Source organism: Phyllostomus hastatus, unplaced genomic scaffold, assembly GCF_019186645.2.
Source record: "Phyllostomus hastatus isolate PE091 unplaced genomic scaffold, TTU_PhHast_1.1 phas_contig_1, whole genome shotgun sequence".
Taxonomy (NCBI): domain Eukaryota; kingdom Metazoa; phylum Chordata; class Mammalia; order Chiroptera; family Phyllostomidae; genus Phyllostomus; species Phyllostomus hastatus.
In genome coordinates this window covers 23,824,194-23,848,872 of record NW_025333498.1, presented here as the reverse complement: position 1 = coordinate 23,848,872, position 24,679 = coordinate 23,824,194, and the positions used below count along the sequence as shown (strand labels likewise).

The 24,679-nt window shown below is 34.3% G+C and overlaps 1 protein-coding gene across 1 annotated transcript in view; it reads right to left on the bottom strand.

Moving 5' to 3' along the window:
• The window catches only part of TTC21B (tetratricopeptide repeat domain 21B), a 70,821-nt gene that overhangs the window by 30,534 nt on the left and 15,608 nt on the right, over positions 1-24,679 (bottom strand). The window contains exons 7-19 of the mRNA XM_045830839.1: positions 24,468-24,552; positions 23,354-23,452; positions 21,635-21,827; positions 21,109-21,206; positions 20,585-20,785; positions 17,730-17,859; positions 14,004-14,161; positions 12,384-12,608; positions 10,674-10,912; positions 8,374-8,446; positions 7,663-7,773; positions 6,810-6,948; positions 2,652-2,758 (exon numbers count right to left, since the gene is read on the bottom strand). Of these exons, the coding sequence (XP_045686795.1) occupies positions 2,652-2,758; positions 6,810-6,948; positions 7,663-7,773; positions 8,374-8,446; positions 10,674-10,912; positions 12,384-12,608; positions 14,004-14,161; positions 17,730-17,859; positions 20,585-20,785; positions 21,109-21,206; positions 21,635-21,827; positions 23,354-23,452; positions 24,468-24,552 (1,858 nt within the window). The remainder of the gene's footprint in view (positions 1-2,651; positions 2,759-6,809; positions 6,949-7,662; positions 7,774-8,373; positions 8,447-10,673; positions 10,913-12,383; positions 12,609-14,003; positions 14,162-17,729; positions 17,860-20,584; positions 20,786-21,108; positions 21,207-21,634; positions 21,828-23,353; positions 23,453-24,467; positions 24,553-24,679) is intronic.

Sequence of the window (24,679 nt, the reverse complement as noted above, 5' to 3'; positions counted from 1 at the left end):
GTGACAGATCCAGTCTGTCTTTAGAAGGATCACCATGGTGTTGTGGAGAACTACCTGGAATAAAACACCATTGAAAGAGGATGGGGATCTGGTAGGAGGCTACTGAGGAACCTGCACAAGAATGAGTGACAGATAAGGCAGGAAAGATGGCAGAGAGGGATGAAGAAATGGGGAGTTATTTCAGGAGACTGAAATTTTGAGGAAGTAAAATTAATAAGACTGGGATTTCCCTAAATTTACTGTATTCTGTCACTGCCTAAAAGTTTAGCAGCTGCACAAAAATACTATGATAGAATTCCTAAACTCGCTGATGGGGAAAATTGAGCGCAATAAAGAGGTGCTAAGTAAGTGAATTTAAAGTGTCAAAACTTTGATTATACTTATAAGTTTCTGTTAGAATTATATTTCAAGATATGTCTTTCTGGAGCTCAGAATACACAGAATGTTACAGTTGGGAAAACTGGATGGCTCTTCAAATTTTATTAATGTATAATCCCCATATTATAACATATAAGCTTCTAACCAATTAGACCTGGTGTGTTGGCATGGTCTAGCCAATGTACACTGTTCTTTTTTTCATGCTGCTTGATGTGTCTGCTGATATAACACAGAGGCTTGTGAAAATAGGGCAACTGGAACTATTATTTATAAAGGGATAAAATAAGCCAAATTTACTTCTAAAATGTTTTAAAAGTGTAAATTTACCAAAATTATCCTTCCCTTGTAGCTAAAGGGAGCTAATCAAGGGGTAGGTGCAATTCTCTCTCATGTAATTAAAATATAGGGATAAAACACACTAACAATTAAGGATAAGATATTAGCACTGTTGAAGATTACATACTTCAATGAAATCTTAAGCTTAAATGAGTATCACATAAATATAATAACCCAAGTTCGATTCATTAACAACTAGAATAAAAATGTTATTGAACATTGCCATTGAAACACAGGTCACTACACATATAAGAACTTCTGTTAGCTAAAGTTCAAAACCAAAACATTTGATAAATTAGTTGAAGGATGCAGAACTCTTCTGGGTACGTGAAAATGAGGTCAAAACATGGCTAGTGTGGTATTCTGGAAAGCAAAAATAATGAGATGCTCTATGTTCTACTTCAAGCTCAAAAAAGATGTGGGGCAAATCAATTAACAAACTTGACCTACAAGACACATGTTGAACTCAGTAATGCCAGAAACACATTATTTCAAACCCATATGGAACCTTTACCAAAATTGATTAAAATGTAGGGCATAAAGCAAGCTTTAACAATTTCAAAGAACTGAATCATTTGAAGTATGTCTTTGACCACAGTGGAATTAAAGTACAAATCAGTATCAAAAAGGTAACAAGAAAATTGGAACTGCCTGGAAATTGAACACTAAACTTTTAAATAACCCATGGGTCAAAGAAGTGATCAACATAGAAATGAGGAATAAATTTGTGGGATATAGCAAAAGCAGTGCTTAGAGAGAAATTTAACACCTTTAATGAATCAGAAAAGAATAAAAGTTAACCCAGCTCATTTATTACCTAAATAACATATCTATATTCTAGAAAAAGATTGGCAAACCAAATCAAAAGTAGAAAGAAAACTAATAAATGAGGTAAAAAGCAAACATTTAATGAAGCCAGAAAAGGCAACAGTTGGTTCTTTGAAAACAGTATGATAATAAACCCCTGGCATAACTGATCATTAAAAATAGAAGGAAAATAAAATTACCAATATTGGGACTACAAAAGAGGATATTTCTATAGCATTTCCAGACATTGAAAAGATAAGATATAATGAACTAATACATCAATAAATTTGACAATTTAATGAAATGAAAAATTACTTAAAAAATATAGCTACCCAAACTAACAGAAGACAAAATTTTAAAATGATCAGTCTAAAATGATCAGTCTATAAATGGGTGTCGGATCCATTAATAAAAATCTTCCATCAGAAAGCGTTGAGGTCCCAATGATTTTAAAATAGCATTAGTTTATAGACCAATTTATCTCATGAACATAGATGCACAAATCTTGAACAAAATATTAGCTAATACCTTTAAGTTCAAGCAATATTGCTTAAAAATTACAAAAATGTCTCATATTTTATGAATATAAGGGTGACCTCACATTTGAAAATCAATTAATTTAGTACACTACATTAACAGAAAAAAAAAGAGCCACATGACCATCCTAATGGATACAGAAAGTGAATGAAGATAAAATTTCTAAAGAGACCATTAGCAAACCAGAAGTTGAAAAATCATCTAAAAACATCAGCTACTTAGGGAATACCTCAAATAACAAGTGTGTAAAACCCTTACAATGAAAACCACAAAATGTTGAAAGAAATTAAAGAAGATAGAAGAAAAATAAAACCGAGTTTAAATCCTGCCTATGATACCAGTCATGGGAGCTTTTAAAACAAGTTTCCTCAGGTGTAAAACAGGATTAAAAATATCAACTTCCTTATTTATTATAATAATTAGCAATAATGTATTTAAACAGTACAATCCATAGGCATTCGTACCTTATTTCTGTTTTGACTTATTTCCTGTGACAAATGGGTCAAAAGAGATTGTTTTACTCTTAGATGTGGCACATTTCCTTCTGTACCTGTCTCTCACCCACAACCACACTCACAAACGAACACATTTACCTGTTGCAATGAGGTGAGTGCATCATCAGGTCTTTCCATTTTACTATAAACTTTTGCTAGAAGAACTTGAGAACGTCCATCTTCCATGAGAGCTGACAGTTCATTTACTATGAAAGAATTGAAAACATTGGGGAAAAATACTAATTTTAAATAAACGTTTACACTTTCTACCAGTTTTAAAGGTGGTCTTTAGAAAGAATGATTTTGAAAAATAGTGAAGAAAGTTAAAAATTCTTCAGTCAGTTAGCTGAGGAATAGCCAAATTAAAAAACAACAGGAATGGCCAAATTAAAAACTGGCTGGAAGAAGCATTAGAAAACTGGATAACAACGAGGTTTTTCTTAGACATATATTTAGAAATAACAATGTAACAACTCAGCTAATAATTTCAATTTTCATTCTTAAGTTATATAAAAATGTCTTTCTGTTGAAGTCATTAAAAAAGATATAGTTGTTTCATGCAATGAAGAAGAAACTGCTGTTTTTAAAATAATAAATATTTTAAAGCAATAAAGCATAGTCATTAAGAACACTGATGTGATGCCAACCAGTCTGGTTTCAAATTCTGCTATTTCATTTATTAGCTATTTAACCTCAACAAGGCACTTAATGGTTCTGTGCTTTCTTTCCATCTGAGAAGAGGGAAGATAATAGTAGCTTTCTCACAGGGTTGTTGTAAAATCTTTAAATACATTAAGTAAGAAATAAGTTAACATGCAAAGCAATTAAAAGTCTGGTATGTGGTAAGTGCAATTTAAATATCATAACTCTGTGATCTAAGTATAGTAAAAGAACCTTAGATGATTAACAGAAATATGTTTGTTTCACAATTTATCAAGCACATGGTCTGTGCCACAATCTGTTGGAAGTGGTTTTAGATAAACTATTTCTTTGAAATGTCAACCCGAGAGGCAGGTTTTGCTATTGCTCATTAATAGGTACGAATAGCTCTCAGGTGGCCCAAGGAACAAGGAAACGACAACCCTGGAGAGAGCAGGGCAGGAGAGGTGAGAGGTCCAAGGAGCAACACTGCACCTGTGAGGGCCTGTGAAGGGCTGTGTAAGCCACTGTGTGGTCTGTGGCTTAACTCTGAGGGAAATGGGACACACAGGGGCTTGAACAGACATAATTGGACATACAGGGTTTAAAAGGCTCGATGATGCTTCTGGGTTGAGAAAGGCTGTGGCAAGGGGTCTGGGGTGTGAGGGTGAGAACAGGGAGACCAACTGGGAGGCTACTATCCTAACCCACTTAAGGGATGATGGTAGTTTGGACAAGGGTGAAAGCAGTAGAAACAGTGACACATGGTAAGAATCAGAATATATTTGGAAGGTAGAGTCAAGAAGATTTCAAGGACAGGGTGAAGGCAAGGATTCTGGCTCTTATCAACTGCAATGAAAGACAAAGTTATTGAGATGAACAAGGCTCCATGTACAACAGATGTGGGGAAGCAGATTAGGAATGTGGTTTTAGACATGCTAACTTTAAGATGTTTATTAGAACCCAGGTGCTATTTATCAGCTAGGTGAACTTGGGCACATCAACAATATTCAGTCTTGATTGCTAATTTAAAAATAGGGAAAATTATATTTGCCTCAAAAACTCATAAGAGTATTCATGAAATAATATATGATGAAATAAATACACACAAAGACATTTAAATACAGCATAGGGTACGTTCAGCAAATACTTATTAAATGAAAGTATTTATATTACATTAGTATAATATACTTACACCCAATATAGGTAAAACATGCTACTTGAATCTCTCCTCCTCTACAATCTTTTCAAAAATCCACATTTAAGGCCATCTTTAGTGTTTTAAGCAAAGCCTGACAGACCCTTGCAAATATTTTTATGGAACCAATAGTACATATTGGTAAATACATACTATATTTATATAGTAAATGCATTCAAAATTAGTAGAATTTAAGTACCAACTTCATCCGAGTTAAATTAAAAGATCAATTTGGAAATGTTAGAACATTTAGAGAGGGCTTGCTTTATCATGTATCCAAACAAATTTTAAAGCTACAATGAACATGGTATTAGTAAAAGAAAGAAAATAACTCAGTGCGACGAAGCAAAGATTCCAAGAATCAGAGACATATATAAAAAAACTTTATTATATGATAAAGATGGTATTTCAATAACTGGAACTGAAGTAATTGGCTATTCATTTGGAAAACTATATAGCTTGTAAGAATTGTTATGTGGATTCAAGTTCTTCATTATAAAAATTAAAAATATGTACAAAAATTCCAAAAAATATAAGGAAATGTTTTTATAGTATTGGGATCAGGAACGTTTTTCTGAGCATGACAAGGAATTCAGAAGTCATAAAAGGAAAAGACTGACAGGTATTATATATGAAAATTAAATGTTCTATTTGACAAAGGAAATGGTAAGTGTGATAAAGAAAGGATAGCATGGAAGAAAACATCGGCAGCATGAATAATAGGTAATAGATCAATAAATAATAGGTAACAAATTAAAGACAGAGGATATGAATAGACAATTCCTAGAATAAAATATGATCTATAGACCTAAAATAATGCCTAAACTTAGTCAACAAAAATGCAAATTAGAAGTTTTTTTTCCTGTAACTAATTTTACCTTATGTTGTGACAGTTATACCCTTAAGAAAGAACAATGTGGCAAGATTCAATTCCAGGAAGTACACAGTTGTATATAAACAAGAATTTTGTCTCCGTATTATTTCCAACTTTTCTTCAATTTATTTATTTTTTATTTTTATTTTTATTTTTTTTTTATCCTCACTTGAGGGGATGCTTATTGATTTTAGAAAGAGGGGAAGGGAAGGAAAGAGAGGGAGAGAAACACTGATGGGCTGCCTTTCATACATGCCCTGACCCAGGACAGAACTCACAACCTGGGTGTGTGCCCTGGGAATCAAACTTGAAACCTTTCAGTTTGCAGGAGGAGCCCAACCAACTGAGCCACACTGGCTAGGGCTAACTTTTCTTCAATTTAAATATCTATCAATAGTGAATTCACCAAATAAATTATGATGTCAATGTATGATAGAATACCTATGCCAAAATAATAAAGAAGAGCTATATTTGCCAAAATGGATAAAAGTTATTAAATGAAAAACGCGTACTATAAACCTATAGGTGTAATATGACCCCATTTTAGTAGAACATGAGTGGTAGGTAATTGTGAATGAGAAAAAGATAAGAAGGGATCGGGGAGGAGAGGCCAGTGGGGATAATATGCAAGTAGTTAAGCGTAGTTTTCTCTGGAGAGTAGGAGAGGACACGACTTTCATTCACTTCTCTAATCTTTAAATTTTGACAATGAGCAAGTACCAGATCTTAGTAAAAATAAAGATCTTTAAAAGGTAAATTTGTACAAACTTGTAATAAGGCAATTTGATAGTATCCAATTAAATTTTAAATACACATACCCTTTCACTTAGCATGTTGCTCTTAAGAAATGTAAGTGCATATCAACAAATGAGATACAAGAACATTCATTGTACCATCGTTTACACTATCAAAAGATTTGAGAACAAATTTAATGTTCAATAACTGGGGGAAAGCTAAGTAATTTATGGGGTTATACCATAGTATGATGCCAGTAGATACAGTGGTGTGAATGTCCTACCATCAGATTATCTCTGCGACATACTGTGTGTGAAAACATTGCAGAACCAGAAGAATTATATATTTTGAAAAGGAAAATTATAGATATTACACTTATATATTTACCTACAGATAAAATATACATTAAACACAAAAATGGTTACTTCTAGGGAGATAGGTTGAGAACAGGGCAAGTAGAATTCATAGGAGAAAACAGCCTTACACCTTATATTCTTTCATAGTGAACTTTTTAAAAAACCTTATGAAAGTGTTTACTTGTTTAAACAGCAGTCTTAGTTGCAATTTAAAAGAACATTCCTTTCCATTATTTTGGAAAGTAAAGTATCTTCCTATAACAAACTCAACTATTTTATAAATCTATTATAGATTTTTCAAGTATCTCATTTGGGTAAAGTGACATTCTGGTCAATGACATAACCAACTTCATCTGTAAAATACTGGGAACACAAAAATATACTTATATAATATAAAAAAAATCGATCAGATGTATCAGGTATAGATATTTTTCAAATCTGAAAGACTGTCATACCTGGTTCATGAGCTAGCGCATGTTGAAGAACTTTCTCTGCTTTGTCATACCATTTCAATTTTAATAACAGTTCGGCCAGGTCATAGCAAAGATAATTTTGTTGTCCATTTTTCAGCGCAGCTTCATAGTAAGTGATTGCCTAAACAAAATCCCATTTCAGTTAGGAAAAAAGGGCAGCGAGAATGGCATTCAAGCATAGGTACTTAACACACAGATTTAAAATATATATGTAATAGAAAATAACCAAGGAGAAGCCTAGGCATGTACCTGCACTACCAGTTAAGTATGCCATTTTCTTAGAGGACCGAACATCATACAAGGCAACTAGCATTTCTTGAATGAGTAGCTGAAAAACAGTGCTCAGCAATATTTTTTTTCTGGTTTTAGTCCAGAAACTAATAAACTTTACTGAATACAAATACTTTGTTAGCTGTTGTATATATGTTCAATAGTTAACAGAAATAGAGCAAAAATATCTCTACTAGGGGAAAAGAAAACCCAGCCCTCAAAGCACATGGCTTACAAAATTCATTCAACAAAAATGACCTCTATTATGCCTTTTCATATAACAGAAAAGATGTTAACAATAGCATGCTTATCATAACCAATTTAGTGATAAGAATTTAGGTGTGAGATGAAGCCTGAAGTAAACTTTAGTTCAAACAGTCTCTGCAAAATGCAGTGAGCAGGAATGTGAGATAATGGAAAGCCTTGAGCACGAATTATAGTTTGTGGGCACGATTTGGAGATTTACCACCATCGAGATACAAACAGCGCTTGCTAAGGGCCTCTCACAGAGCAAAGTCTGAAAAACTTGATCCAACAGATAGATTTTAAAGTACAAAGTACTTACCTTTGAATAGTTATGAGTTTTCACAAGCGCTTTCCCGATTTTGCTTGCCAGTGTTCCATCTTTTGGGTTTTGGTTCAGTGCTTGTTCATATGCTACTATGGCTTCTTCAGGCTGATGTTGACAGATAGAAAAGCAGGCAGTGACCAGCCAGCCTAGCTGGGTTCCACTGACGGCACCATTTCATTTACATGATTAAGTTTTTCATTTGGAATACTTAGTAAGACTAATAAAGCACATATTTAAGTGTGGAAACCTTAATAATTTCAGAGAAATGATAGTTACTAGAACAGGTATAAGTAATCAGTATAACTGCTCCCTTCCCCCCCGTTAATTGCTCCCTTGTCTTCATAAATAATAATGTGAGAACTAAGAGATGGCTTCTGGACTCATTTCTGGCAGCCTTCATAAAGGCCAGGTAGTCAGAAGACTACCTTCCTTTAAAGAAAACACCATCAGAGTCAACAGTTTTCTTCACCCTTCTGTTTAAAGGAAACTCTTAACTTGCTTCTGATATGATCTATATTTTAAATAACGACAGTGTTGAATTATTGGATCTGAATTTGAAAAAAAAAACACTTTTTTTACTGTAATGGTTATCTCCTTTCATTAAGTAAGCATTCTTTTTAAAAAAAACAAATTTTTTAATAGAATGTTATACTGATCACAAAGAAATTTTTTAAAACCTAAGTCCACTAGCATCAGAAACTTTACCTCTTGAATATTCATGTATGCGTCCCCAAGCAGAAGAAAAGAACGAGGGCTGGGCATTCTTTCAGCAATTTCTCTGGAAATCAGACCAACTCTGTTTAGTATGTTGAATACCAATATCTTCTAAACAATAAAGGGTAAGCTTGCTTACTTCAATGAGCCAATACCTTTAGGAGTGCCCTCAACATATCCAACAGTGTAACATTGTGGGAAAAACCCAGCCAAACCCACACCCAGACTGTTCATGCTAGATCACTCATTTTTTCATTAAATTTTTCTGAAATGCAGGAAACAGAGTACATACAAGTGTATAAATTCTATCCAGAAATACAGTCAGGAAAATGTCCAACCATTGTTAATATAAGGAGAATGGATTGTGCGACATCAATGTAACCTGGCAGCCAAGGAAAGAGGGCTGGAATGCACATGCATGAACAATGATGAGTTCACTGTACTAGTCAGTGGGGGCAGTAGATGCTGTTGAGTGAGCATGTGTACTGTGTGGTCACTGCATTCAAAATGACTGAGCAAAGCAATGACTGCATCAAATTTTGCATTAGGCTTGAATATTCCTCCACACAAACTATTCGGGTAATTCAGAAGGCCGCAGCCATGGGCAACTGGTGATTGGCAGCTTCATCACGACAATGTGCCCATTCATGCATTATGTCTTGTGCAGAGACTTTTTGTAGAACACCAAATCAACCAGGTGACTCAGCCCCCTAAAACCCAGATTTGGTGCCCTGTGACTTCCGGCATTTCTCAAAACTAAAATCACCTTTGAAAGGAAAGAGATTTCAGACCATTGATGAGATTCAGGAAAATATGACAGGGCAGCCAACAGAGATTGGGAGAAGTGTGTGAGGTTCCAAGGGGCCTACCTCTACCTTAAAGGGACCTAGGCATCACTGTCCTATCTACAATGTTTCTTGTATGTTCTTCAATAAGTGTCTCTATTTTTCATATTACACGGCTAGATAGTTTTTGGACAGATCTCATATATTTCCTATTCTGTTTAATTTTGAAATGATGTGGGAATAAAGGTACCGAACAATGATAGCCTGGCAGTAGGGGGCCACATACTGTCTTACGTGTCTTGAGCACTGATATTCATGGCATTAATCAGGTGCTGAAATGAGTTACCTTAAAAGATATATGCTATCTTCTACTTCAATACTTGCTATTTATTTTTTACCAGCAAAACTGGACTACCAAAGGTCAAACATCAAAGTTAATCCAAAAATAATGTCATGCTAAATCTTTAACATGCCTCATTTAATTGTCAAAAATTCTCCAAGAAGGGTAATTATTATTCTGAATTTGCAGATCATGCTGAGTTTGGGTCTATGACTAATGTGTCAGATCTGCCCCAAACAAAAAACTTATGCTTTTAACTGCTGCATTATACTGTATTCAAACAAAGTAACCCTACTTGAAAGTACTTTCATCATTAGCGATCACAGTTAGTATTGATTTTTAGGAAACATCCTAGAAAATATGATGTAGGAATTCAGTTCATCCATCCACAAAGGGCTGCCGCTCAATTTCTTTGAGTCACTCAGCACCTGCAGAGAACCTGAGATTTCTGAGCTTTGATATTTATATAACACAGATGAACCAGTTTGGCTTGGTTTGATGACTTCAGTCATCAGCCTTTTACTATGTCCTCAAGAGATAAAAACTTTAATTTTCTCTTATGTGCAGCGTGTGCTTGTATGTTTATCTTGTTGTTTAGGGAGAAGAGTAAGAGCAACCTGTGTGTGTGTGTGTGTGTGTGTGTGTGTGTGTGTCCCCCCAGTAACTCCTAAGGGCAGCAGAATGTAACTTTTAAAACCACTGTCCTTTCACCAAGGAAAATTTGTAACTCACACCTTAGGGTGGTGTATACTAAGCCGTAATTTCCTTTTGTTGTAACTATTACATTAATAATTAAGCATGATCATCTGGCCCCTGAATAGCTGTTATATTACCTAATTTTCTTAAGTTATTAAAATATATGTAATTGTTCCTTTTCCCCTCTCCAAACAGGAAGACTCAGTGTCTAAAAATAACATCCAGTGAGGAGGAGAGCTGAGAAACCAGAGTCAGCCAGAGGTTGAAGTGATCACAATTACTACATTGTATGTTTTAGGGACAGTGCATAACTTGGCTGGAGTGACTGTGGTTGGTTGTAGGGCATGAAAGCAAAAACCTGAAGGCAAGGATCTATGAAGTACCCATAAAGCGGTTATAAGTAAAATGTAAATTTGAAAATTAATTTAGAAGGTAAATGTATCAAAATATAATGGGCTAAGTTTATTTACCTATAACAGGTGATATATAGCATTTTCTCTTTTCTATGCTTCAGGTATATATCTGCCATCTTTTCTTTGGCTTCTATGAAATAAGTCTGTTCAGCTGTGACATTCCGAAGCATGCTTAAAGCCCTCTCAACATCTCCGTGGGCCAGAGCTAGGTCTGTATTCACAATAGTAACACGCAATTCTTCAGACGTCCCAGCAAATTCATGGATGGCATCTTGTAACACTTTTGCAGCCTCATGCTGTAAGAATGAAATTAGAATAGCATTCAAAATATTCAACAAATTACACCAGAAATGAGGATTTTCTATTAAAAGAAAATGAGCAATAAGTGCAAATATGATATCCATGCAATACTGATTTGAAAAACACAAAAATTTAAAACTAAACTCAGAAACCAAATTCAGATGACATATAAACATGTTAGCTGAAAATGAGACATAGCAGTCACTACACAAGAGTCACCACCACTATAATTTGATAAACATTTATTTTGTACCTATTTAATTCTCAAAACAAACAAACAAACAAACCCAGTAAGGTAGTTATTTTTATAACCCCTCTCTTGCAGTAAGGAAATTGAGATTTAGAGAGTTAAGAAGTTAACAAATAATAGAACCAGAATTCAAACTCAGGCAGCCTTCCTCCAAAGTCTAAATTCTTAGCCATGTTCGCTACTGCCTCGTTGATGGGACCTAGGCCAGTCACCCACAGCACCCAATGGCTCTTCATTCAGCAGCCGACTACTTTGTCCCCTATGCTAGAATGTCATTTTTGTTATACCTCAGGTGATTATATTACCTCAGTTCCAAATTTATACCTCATGAATCTAAAATGCCATTTAAGATTCATCTCAACACTAGAGATGATAAAACATTTAGATTCCAGAAATGTGAAAAAAATAGTATACTTTCAAATTAACTATTTATGGTAGAACTGGCTCTTATTTAAATGTATTTTATGTTAATTTACTAGTGAAATAGAAATTGAGATTTTACAAGTATCTATATAGAGCCTTCTTAACTTCCACTGAAATATGAAAATTAATCCAAAAATCAGGTGTCAATGACATTAAATTCATTTTCTTGAATTCTCTCAAAATTATATACTATCTATACATCCACCCATCCGTATTATTATTTTTTAAAGTATTTGATTTTATGACTGTCCTATGAGTTTATCAAAGCTGTTATTTATCCAATGCTTTTTTATTTTCTCAGCTACCAGAATTTCAGGTTGGCACTTTCATTTTCTGTCGGTAGTGCTTGTGTGTATGCATGTGTGAGTCCTTTTAGGAAGTCACAGAACTATAACTATATCATATTATTACCTTTCATGGTAGCAAAGGTAATCATATATTATAGTGTTATTATATACTAATACATTTCATAAGCTATCATATTAAATTATAATGTTATTTACACATTATGTTATGTTATGCTATGTTATGTTATAGCCTTTCAGAATATCCAACCTACACACACTGATACTTAATGCCTTCCAAGTGCAAATTATGTTTAACTTCAGGGGCTTGCAAAAAGTACATGATTTGTGGAAAGCACATAATTTTGTGAAAAGTAATGAGAAGTAAATTTTCTAAATTTTACCCTTTGGTTAAGGGTATAAATTTAGCTTTTTTATTTCCTACTAACGTAAGTATGAATCTGAACAAAAAAGTTCCGATCTGAGCCACTGAATTCAAACGCGACTTACCTGTTCCCCATTTAAGCGGTGAACCTCTACCAACTCAAGAAAGATTGATAAACGATGGCTTGCATCAACTTCCATGTTTTTGCATTTTGATTTCAAGGAAGTTCCAATTTTCCTCATTCCTGGTAAACTCATTGCCATATGCAGAGTTTTAATTGCTTCTGCTATCTCTCCCATTTTCTTTTGGGACTGAGCTTTTATCAAGTGATATAAAGGATATTCTCTCACCTGAAAAAATAATATTCAGAAATACTTCCTTAGAGTGCTTACACATCAACACATAATTTAGAGTCCATCAAACAGTAAGATAACGGTATCTTTGAGGATAGCCTGTGATTATAACATAAGGTCTATTTCTGTCCTTTTATTAACTTTCCAGTCCTTTATTATATTAAATCAAATTCAGGAAACCTGCTACTACTCAGCTTCCCCAGATGGCACACCAGTTAATTAAGTGCCTCTACCATGACAGAAGAGAAAATGAAAGCAAAATGTGTGAGGCCAGCAAATATAGTCTGAGAAATTATTTGAGTTTTCAGGAAAAGAGTTTCTTTGTCTAGAACTTCTGGTACTGATATAAAGTTATTAGATTTCTAGAAACAAAGTTCTCTCCTTTACTTTTTTAACTTTAAGATTAAAAATTTGAGGACACCTTCATCAAACAGTGGTTTTACCCTTTGTTACTATTCAGAAACATGGGACAAGGCTGCCCTGTCATTATTGTGGCTAGCAACACTGCATGCAGAAAACCAGAATGAGTGAGGAAGGAGTCAAAGAGAAGATAATCCAGAACGAGGTGAAGCAGCAGCCCTGTGCCATCCGGGACAGCTATAATCCTCCTTATGCGGTAGTCTCCTATGAGCTTTGTGTAAATAATCCTGCTTATGCCTTCTCTTGGAGATTCTGATTGATTAGGGTGAAGTACCTACACTGGGGTTCTGTTGTGCCATCAGTCTTGAGAACTATTGTCCTAAGAAGCAGATATTATTGTCTACAAGGCTTGCTTGGACCTTGAATTCTCCAATCCACTGACAGATTCTCATATAGCAGGGCTCAAGAACCTGTGAACCCAAGTAAAAAGTTGAGGCAGTCCCCATGGCTACAGGTAGTTCAGGAAGCAGCTGAACCCAGGATTCCCCCTAGTGCTGAGGGATATGGGAAGTATCACAGAATATCCTGGATAGGATCTAGTGTGTTTACATCCTCAAACCACATGCTAAGTTTCAAAATGACTAAGAATTCTTTGATGATAAATCTAGACAAAAGTTATTAAAAACCAAGGTCCAAGAAGGAAACAGGTAATAGAATAAAAATACTTATACATAAAAATATTTGGCATTCTTTACAGTTTATAATTATTTTTATATTCTTCTACTATGCATTTAAGGCTCACTATAACTGCAGGGTATTATGAGTTGTAGAGAAAACTGAGGTTCAGAGAGAGACAGGTGGTCTTCGCTACTGAGTCCATATAGTCTTTTTTAATTATACCACAGTTGCTTCCATTTGCTCTCCTATTAGCAAAATATTAAAGGCAAAAGTAAAAATAATTGAATATGTAAACATTTGCTGAAGATTCAAGGAGGGTGATATGTCTTACCCATTTGAGTCTGGAACACTTACCTTAAAATTATAGCTCAGACAAAGTTCAAGAGACTGAGAACACAATTTAAATTTTTCCTGAGACAAATAAACCTGAGCCATCAGGAGATAAGCATCTGCATAAGAAGAATTGTGTTCCAGGCAATGCTGCAGGTTATTATAAGCTGCTTCAATATCACCTAGTGAGGGAAACAAGGCACTGTGAGAAATGAAGTGATTACGAGCTGGAGATCTGAGAGGTAAGAGGAAGAAAAGTAGTTGGTCTACAGACAGTTCCAGTGTTTGAACTTAACATTCTCTGCTCATAAAGCCATGGTTTAATTTGTTTTCGTCTGTACTTGTAAATCAGAGTGCACTGGTACCCTGGTCAAGAAATGCAAAACAGAGAAAGAGTGAAAAAACAGTGTAAGAGATCAGAATCGGTCACCACTGTTACTGAGAGACCTGTAAATGTACATTTATTTTCCTTATCAAAAATTTTTTATTTGTAATTTCATTAAAGTAAGTTCTGTAAAACAGAAATTTAAATAGATAGAATGGCACACTAGCAAATAAAATTTAGTTTAGTTATCATTCTTGGCTAGAAGTGCTATTGCTGTCCATAAAATTACAAAAAGGCATAAGGATATATTCCAGAGATTTAGAAATATGTGTTTTACATTTAAAATGCCTTTAAATACCAACTGAAATACCAAAGGTTTTGGAAACACACCTACTATATATCTGGGAGTCTTAAAATAAAAGCAAGTGACCAAGATTAAAGTGGCTGGAAGCGTGGAATCTGCCTTGGGCTGGTAGATGGGGTACGAAAAGGAAAAGGCCCTTCCTCTGAACAGTGTGGTCTGCATTAGCCATCTCATGAGTTGGCTTTAGGGAAGTACAGCCAGGCCAACTTCACATTCAGCTTTACTGGGAGAACTGGGGGAGAAGAGATCCTAAATTATTTTCTGTGCAATTACTCTCCTTAACCTTACCTGCCAACTCAACAGAAAAAATAAGGCTATAGTCAGGGCTTCCAGTTCCCAAAGGCTCAGCTATTTTTAATACAAATCCATTTAAACAGAAAACATTTTTCCTTAGAGACAGAAGATTAATGGGCAAAAATTTGGTTGAGGTGGTACACAACTTATGAAATATAATGTCAAAATTTGTCCATTAACCATTAAGCATAACAAATACTGGATTCTTCATTGTGATGCAATCCAACACTCAGCTGTGCAGACAAAAGAAAGGGGAAGGTTCAGCCAATAAATTTGCATGTGAATTACCACTCCCATATTCTTTTAGGAGAGAAGAGGGTTGAGGGGGTAACCTAAATGGAGAGGTTATTACCCAGGGGGGAAAGTACTAGGAATAGAACCAGGTTTGCAAAAAAAGTGAAGAAAATGAGGAATGTATCAATAATTAAGATCAGAATCTGGTTTCTTTTAAAGAAAGGGGAAGAGAATGTGGAGTTAGCTTTAGAAGGCCACTAAGTATTTAAAAAATAGAGAAATGGGTCATCCTGTTGGGAAAAACGACCATATAAACAAAGATCACATCAACCTCACATTTTTATCTAAGAGCATCTAAGAGCAGTCCAAGCCCTCTTGGAGGAAAACAAAAGCCACAGATGTCTGACGACCCATTTTTGTAAGGGTCCTATACAATGAAGAACACAGCTGTCCTTTTTCCAAGGATCCTGAGAGGGAGTCTCTAAACCTTGGAATTTCACAAACAGGAATGTCTTTGTTATTTGCAGTGGGCCTTGAGTTTATGATGACAACTCAAGACGGGGACTGGCCACCTTACAAACACCCACCACATGGTTAGAGGGCCAGGGCTTTGAGCCAAGTGCTGTCAACCTGACCTGGGAAGAGGGAAACTAGAGACTGAGTTGAATCAGTGGCCAGTGATTCAATCCATACCTTGAGTGAGCTTCCATGGCTGCTAGTGTTCTGTAGGTACTGTCATCCAGTGCTGTGTCGGAAAGTTGATGTGTCCCGACTCCACAGGGAGAGGACGATGGAAACTTCACATTTGGGACCCACCCAGACCTTATCCTGTGCATCTCTTCTTTTTGCTGGTTCAGATTAATATCCTTTGTTACAATAAAACTCTAACTGAAAGTATAGTATTCTAGTAAATTCTCAAACCTGACAAGGTAGGAAGCCTGAAATTTGTAGCCAGCTAGTCAGAAGTGCAGGTGGCCCTGAACTGTGTTGGTGTCTACAGTGAGGGCATTCTGATGCAGGATTACAGCCTTAACTTGTTAAGTTTAGCCCAGATCCAGGCGGCTGGTGCAGTTGGCAAATTAGCAAGAATACTGCTACTGAGACACATGCCAGTGTAGTCAGACCCCACCTGCTCTGCCTGCTTGATACCCCTTGTTCTCACAATATAATAGTTAAGTGGCTGATATACTGTTTCTTTATCAAGCAGGAGGAGATAAGTCTAGTTTAACAAGGACAGTGTATGAGTCTGTTTTGCAGAAAGAATGGGTGCCCTTAAGAAAGTTGTGGCCACCTGCTAATGCCCAAAAGACTTGGTTGCATAGGTGTTAGAATCTAAGACTGAAGAAACACAGACTTCTCCCTCAGTTCCCTCAAAACTCCCCCTCTCTACTCTCTTGCTGCATAAAAGTCCCTACTTTTGCTTCTTGGGGAAGATAGATTTGAGAGCTTTTACTCTCCTGTCCTCTTGCTTTGGCCAAATCAATAAACCCTTCCCTACCTCCAAGCACCAGCTTCTCAGTGTTTGGCTTATCTGCACATAAGACACACAAACCTGAATGAATGTTGACAATTTCAGCAATACCAGCACAGTTTCAAATTATTTCAGTCTTCTCTTTTTGAAAAAAAGGGTTAATATGAGACCCTTTCATCCCTAGAGAATTAATAAATTAATCTGAATTCAAAGTCCTAGTTTCATTAATTAGTAGGTGCTACTCATTCCAATTGGGGAGAAAATAGAAATATCATGTGGTTCAATAGTAGAACTCAATTAGAAGAGAGTATTATAGAGTCACTTCTCTTAACTAGAGTACTGTAGGGGCAAAACAAGCTTTTGAGATTATGTAGGTCTTTTTTTTTAAACAGTTAAAACTGTCATCCAAAAAATTAGTGAAGCCAATCTCTTAACTCTTTCCATTATGTATAGGATATAACTGCTTATGAGAATACCTTCAAGTTGGTTTCTGTCTCTTAGGACTTTATAAACTTATTTATTTAGCACAACATTCAACCACCAAAGGTACATATGTAAGTACCAGATGATAGTCTGTTTTTATGAATATATCATACATATGTTTGTGTCCTAAAAAGATGAGGTCTGTCTGTCTGTCTATCTTATTTACGGCTGTATGTAACCAGTCACAGAAACTAAATAGCAATTAAGAAATTCTATCAGGGCCTGAAACCTGGTAAATGTCACACATTTTGTTATGCTGATGAGTTAAGAACTATGGATTAAAGACTAAATTATCACTGTCAGACCCTGGTACTATGTGATGGACTTTTTAAAAAGTGGTAGAACTGTATGTTCCCAACTATTCACTTAAACCACAAAAGTTTATAGTAAATTTTAAAGAATTAAGTAGTTAAACAAGTTATGCAATTTTATTTTGGATAAAAGTTAGGTATCTGTGCACATGTAAAACATGCATTTTATGTGACTATTATCCATATATGTGAAATTCATAGTTTCTTTATATGATTTTTATCAACATCACAATATAAAGGTTCTTTAAGCTTTTAAGGTATACTTTACCCGACAAATATTTCACTTTTGCTATCAGGAAGACAGCTTGCACAAGACCTGGCACAGCTCTTACTATCATCTCCAGGACTGACGTACAACGTCCGAGAAGTGGAGAAAGGGGCTGCCCAGGACTTGCAGGCTAAACAAAACAAATTAGCAGGTCACTTTTATAAGTTTATAATGACATTTGGCTAAAAATAAACACAAATTAATTGTAATGTGAATACCAAAACCACATATTTTTCTAAAATTTTTCTTATTCTATTTATTGTCAAGTATCTTTGCCTGACTAATATTAATTTATTTCCATGAGATCTATGAAGAGATTATATAAATAATGGCTTTGTTCAGAAAGATAATTATAAAATTACACAATTTCTCAATCAGATATGAAAGGAACATTAGTTCAAAGGAAAGATAACTAAGAGGTCATTTCTTGTTGAAACTGAGAATCAAGGCAATGGAAGTTCTCATTTTAAACCTGCCTTGTGACTTACTCAGTGCAATAATCTGCACTACCCCCCACAGTAACCCATGGTCGGTTTGTAGACAATTCAGACTTTGCTTTCCTAGTAGAACCTAAAGGTAGAACACACTCATGTGTACTGTACCAACTGAATCATATTTTCATATTCCCACTTTTCTGCTTGGCATGTTATAGGACCTCACTTTTTTCTCTTTTCATTAATAATGAATATAATATATTTAACTAAAGAAGAACTAGACAATTTGTTTACTCTTTTTTAAAACCAATCTTTACGCAGGAGTTATCCACTCATAACTTAGAAATGTGATTTCAGAACTTAAATATTGAACAATCATTCTCCCTCCTATGCCCTCCTAATGCTGTTTCCTTTACCTGAAGGATGATGCTCCCCACCCCCCTTACTCTGCACACACACATATTCCTAACTGGAGTATGGCCTCTGTACTGATCATCAAAGCCACTGTTACTGACAAAAAAGTGCCACATCTTCTTGCTATGTTGGAGCACAAAAATGTGTGCTCAAAAAGATTTTCAGAATATGACCACTGCTGCATAGAATACTTCACTTTCTTTTTATTTTATATTTTTCCATTACCATTTATCCCTGATATACCCTCTTTGACCTCTGACCTCTACCCACACTCCTTCCCCCGAGTAACCACACTGTTGTCCATGTCCCTGAGTATTCTCTCTCTCTCTCTCTCTCTCTCTCTCTCTCTCTCTCTCCTCTCTTTCTTTTGCTCAGTCCCTCTACCTCTGGATTTTATTGTTTGTGTTTTTCTTCTAGGACTTTTATAGTTTTGAATCTAACATTTAATTCTTTAATCCATTTTGAGTTTATTCTCATGTGTGGTAATAAGAGGGTGGTCTAGTTCCACTTTTGCATGCATCTGCAATTCTTCCCAAAGGAAACAATAAAGAGCAGGGCAGAAATAAATGAAATAGAGTTGAAAAAAATACAGAAAAATCAAAGAAATCAAGAGCTGGTTCTTATAAAAGATAAACAAAACTGACAAACCTTTAACTAACTCATCCAGAAGAAAAGAGAGAGGACCCAAATAAGTAAAATCAGAAATGAAAAAGGAGAGATACCATCTGACACCAAAGAAAAACAAAGGATTGTAAGAAAATATTATGATCAACTATATGTCGTCAAACTGGACAATGTGGAAGAAATAGATAAATTCCTAGAAACATACAATCTTCCAAAACTAAATCAGAAAGAATCAGAGAGTCTGAATAGACAGATTGCACCTAGTAAAACTGAAGCAGTAATTGAAAAACCTCCAACAAACAAAAGTCCTGGACCAGATGTCTTCACAAGTAAATTTTACCAAACATTCAGTGAAGAACTAATATCTATCCTTCTCAAACTATTCCAAAAAATTCAAGAGAAGGGAAGATTTCCAAGTCATTTTGCGAGGCCAGCATTATCTTAATTCCAAGATCAGATACTCTACAAAGAAAATTATAGGCCAATATCCCTGATGAACAAAGATACTAAAATCCTCAACAAAATATTAGCAAACTGGTTCCAGCATACATTAAAAAGATCATACACTGTGATCAAGTGGATTATTTGGGGGATACAACATTGATATGATATCTGCAAATTAATAAACATGATATACCACATAAACAAAATGAAGGATAAAACCACATGATTATATCAATACATGGAGAAAAAGCATTTGATAAAATCTAGCACTCATTTATGATGAAAACTCTCTGCAAAGGAAACATCCCTCAATGTAATAAAGGCCATATATGACAAACCCACAATCAACATCATACTCAACTGGCAAAATCTAAAAGTATTTCCCTTAAGATAAAGACTAAGACAGGGATGTCTGCTTTCTCTACTCATGTTCAACAAAGTATGGAAAGTTGTAGCCACAGCAATCAAAGAAGAAATAAAAGGTATCCAATTGGAAAGGAAGAAGCAAAACTATCATTATTTGCAGATAATATGATATTGTACATAGAAATCCCTAAAGACTCCACAGAAAAACTACTAGATATGATAAATTCAGTAAAGTGGTTAGCTACAAAATTAATATTTGGAAATTGGTGGCATTTTTATACACTAATAATGAACTGTCAGAAAGAGAAACTAAGAAAGCAATCCCATTTATAATTGCAACAATGGAAAAATAAGGTATTTAGGAATAAATTTAACCAAGGTAAATTTAGCCAGGTACAAGAGAATCAAAGGGGGGATAAATAGTAACAGAAGATTTCACTTTGGGTAATGAACACAATACCATATGCAGATGATGTGTTAGAAATGTACTCTTGAAACCCACATAATTTTATTAATCAGTATAACCACAATAAATTCAATAAACTCCCCCTACAATGTCCCAGAATTACTTACCTGCATTGGACAGACATTCAGATAATCTGTAATGATTTCTAGCAAAAAATCAGGATTTAACTTCTCAAAATACTGTACACCAAGAGGTAAATCTTGGAATTGTGAAAAATGGGTGTCCAGGACATCATTTAATAAGTTAATAATTTCCTCTTGTCGTTTATTTTTCTTCATGGCAAGAATTGCATGTAAATAGATTAATTCCTGAAAAATTAGTAGTTTTTATAAATTATTCCATTCAGTTATAAAGCACTTTGTTTCTACTTAGATTTTAAATGTATATAAAGTGCTATTTATGTGAAGTATTTGTTCAAACTTAAGTATTAGCCTGGATAGCCTTTTAAAATCTTATGGGAGAATATTTAAAGTCTAATTTTACATAGAGATAAATTAATAAATGAAATTACATATTAAAATTAGTGTACACTAGTTCTCTCAATTTATTAGTAAATAATAAGACAATTTAAAATTTCACATTTTATAAACAGTAGCTGGGATCTACTCTCTAATAAAATAAAATACTGTACCGCATTTTTCCCAAAAGACTGCTGAATTTCACTAAGGAATTCTAGCTGCTGATCTGCATCCTGTAAATGTCCTTCTATTAACTGACATCGGATAAATCCTAAAATCAAACAAGACAAAAACAGTCAATGTCCATATATTTATTTGGTTTTAGGCATGCAAACTTTAAGCTAACATGAACAACATTAATAAAACAGGATTTCCCCTCTAAATAATACATGAAAATTTTAGATTTAAAAAGAAACAAGGAAAAAGGGTGAAAATAAAAGAAAGTGGGTAGCTTGTGCCTATATAAAATCTGTTATGATAAAATTCATAATATATAGAAACTGTCTCATAAAAACATCCTTTCAATATTTCTAAGGTAAAAATTCAATTTTTAAAGATATGTGATTTTTTTCTATTGTGGATAGTGGAGAATAGTTTAATTTTAGAAAACCACAAAATACATTTCTTTTAATGACAAGCATGACAAGCAATTATGACTTGCATCTACATGACAAATATTAACAGATATAGCAGTCATACCAATCAATGCAGTGATATTAGTTTCTTCAAGATTTATAGCAACCTTATACCACTTCAATGCTTCATTAATTTTTTCTTGTAGAAGCATTTGGTATCCAAGTTCTGTAGCATATTCTGATTGCTGAGAGTTTAAACTGAAAGCTCTTTCTACTAACGTTTGCATTTTTTGAAGAATCAGTTGATTACGTCCACACTAAAAAGAAAAAGATTAAGTTAGAATAGAACACTTCTATTCTGTCAAAAGGACTATTTTTCTAAATAGACAATTATTTGTACTTAACAGCAGCAAAAATAAAATTATTTAATAATGAGTAGTAAATAAAACTTCTCTATTAACTATCTAGGCAGTTCAGCAAAAAAGTTTATATGCTAGCAGAACTTATATATCCTGAGTAGTGCTTTTAAAAAATAGCTATCTTGACAAATATACTCCTAATGACATTGCTTTACAAGCACAATTTTTAGAACTCTTTTCAAACTGTCTTATGAATGTTTTACAAAACAGACAAGAAAGTTATTGCTTCAGGCCCTGGCTGATGTGGCTCAACTGGTTAAGTGTTGTTCCGCAAACCAAAAGGTTGCAGGTTTGACTCCCAGTCCCCTGTGAGGGCATGTAAAAAAGGTGGCCAGTGGGTGTTTCTCTGTTTCTCTCCCTCTCTTTCTCCCTCCCTTCCCCTCTCTCTAAAATCAATAAGCATGTCCTTGGGTGAGGATTAAAAAGAACAAAAAAGTTATTGCAGAGAGAGAGAGAGAAAGAGAGAGAAATGAAAAAACACAGGACCTACCATTGAGAGTATTTAAAAAAATTATGCCTTAGAAACTTTTTATAAAGTTTCAAAAATATTTCAAGAAATGGCAATGCTCCTAGAGTAAGTAAGTAACTTTTGAAGACAATGGCTTTTAAGAGTAAAATACTAAAATGTTTGAATTTTTGTAAATTAATCAAGTGTCTGGCAACAGGTAAATAAACACCTTTCTTAACTCAAACTTTCCTAATAGCAGAATTTGTTTTTCTCTAAACTTCACATAATTTGACAATCTTTGTTTTTAAATATGAAAATTCAGTTTATTCACGTCATTTAACAATCCACATCTTTGATTTTTCTTTCAACTTTATATTTACTAATTATACTTACATATTACTAATTATACTTACTAATTACTAATTATACTTACATATACCCTTTTTTTAGCTTAATCAAATAACTTTTCGATACAATCATTTAAGATATTGATTTCAAGATTCTTCTGTTTTGTTTTTTCCTATTTCATTCCTGATTATCTTTTTCTTATTGGGCATTTGTAATGCAAATCTTTAATATTATAAAAGTAAGATACCAAGCATTTCCCCCACCAAAATAGTTTATTCTCTACATTAGAACTTTTTTCAAAGAGTTTTTAAAAACAAAACAAATAACCCTATTTATAAATCCTATGCTGTTATTAAAATAAACCAGTTCCTACTCCCTTTGCCTGGAAGGACTTCCTTCTCCTTAAATGTTGAACAAGTGCCACTTCCACCATGAAGCCTCCATGATGGCTTCTCATAGTTGGAAACCATATCTCCCCGGGACTGCCTTTCTCAGAAGCGGATCACAAATTTATATACATATCATATTTTACTCCAGGCCATATGCTCTTTGGAGCTCAACCTTTGTGACGTATTTTCTATTCCCAGCTGTAGACAGCAGAGCTCTGGTACACAGTGGGCACTCTTACAGTTCTGCTGAAGGCTATTGTGATCTTATAAAAAAGTTGAGCATTCTGCGGTTCTGTGGCATCCAATGCATTTCCTAGGTTTTCCAGCATGGTTGCAGCCTAAAACAAAAGTACCCAGTGTAATTTTAAAATAAACTATGAAATAAAGAACATACTATATGACATACAGACTAGTAAATATTATTTAAAAAGATATTTGCTTTTACTAATTCCTCGTCTTCCAATGAAATCCTGTAGTATTAAGACTTCTTTACAAAAGCTAAATAATTATCAATAAAGAATGAGTTTTAGAATTTTTTTAATATTTGTTATTGAATGGAAACCATTAGATGGGTAACGATACCTGTAATATTCAATTAACTGTACATGCCAAGCTCCCTCTACAATAAATAATCCATGACACAAATGAGATATGAATAATAACAGGTTTATAAATATTAATATTATATGAGATCACCCCTTGGATTACCTATGTAGCCTGGTTTATATTTAAAATATTATATAGAATACAAAAATCATTAAGACACTTAGTATAATTAATTTTAATGCCTGGAAAATTTAGAGTTGCCCCTACTAAAATTCTTTTAGTATTTACCAAAGTGCTCAGTAGGTACTGTCACATTATCTAATTTAACAAATCTACTACATGTTATAATACCAATTGCTTCAGACTGGATTTTGGTGTTCCGTGACCCAGTATATAGTAAACGTGTTCACTACTAGAGAACATGTACCTTACTGTAAGATCCAATGCGATTTCATCCTAAGCCCACTTAACTTATGCAAACTCACTTAAATTTTAAAAATACATAGTATGGACTTATATTTTGTACATGTACTCTTCTACTCCCAATATCACTAGTTACATTTATTGAACATATCACTGCATGGGAGTTTTATATAGAAAACCACATACACTGTAATAATGATCAAAGGAACTTTTAGGGGTAATGTTGACTATATAATGTTTTACTTCACTAGTTGATTTAAGAAGCTCGCCTCTTCCTCAAAGTGTATTTTCAAGAATCAGCTATAAACTACCATAATATACATTCTAAAAGAGCACTTCCTGCATTTCTAATATAGGAAATGTAAACAGAACAATACAACTTACCTTCTCTGTATCCCCTTCCCTACATAAATAGTAGAGAGCCAGCAGTCTTAGTGCTTCCACATTTTGTTTATCTTGAAGCATTAACCTGCAGAAAAATATTTTGTTGAAGTAAACTTGTGTACTTTCTTTTATTTGAGGGCTTGAAAACTTTGTTTGCTGGTCTGACTATGCCCCTGTCATTTTAAATAAGTAAATTTACTTAGTGAAATGGG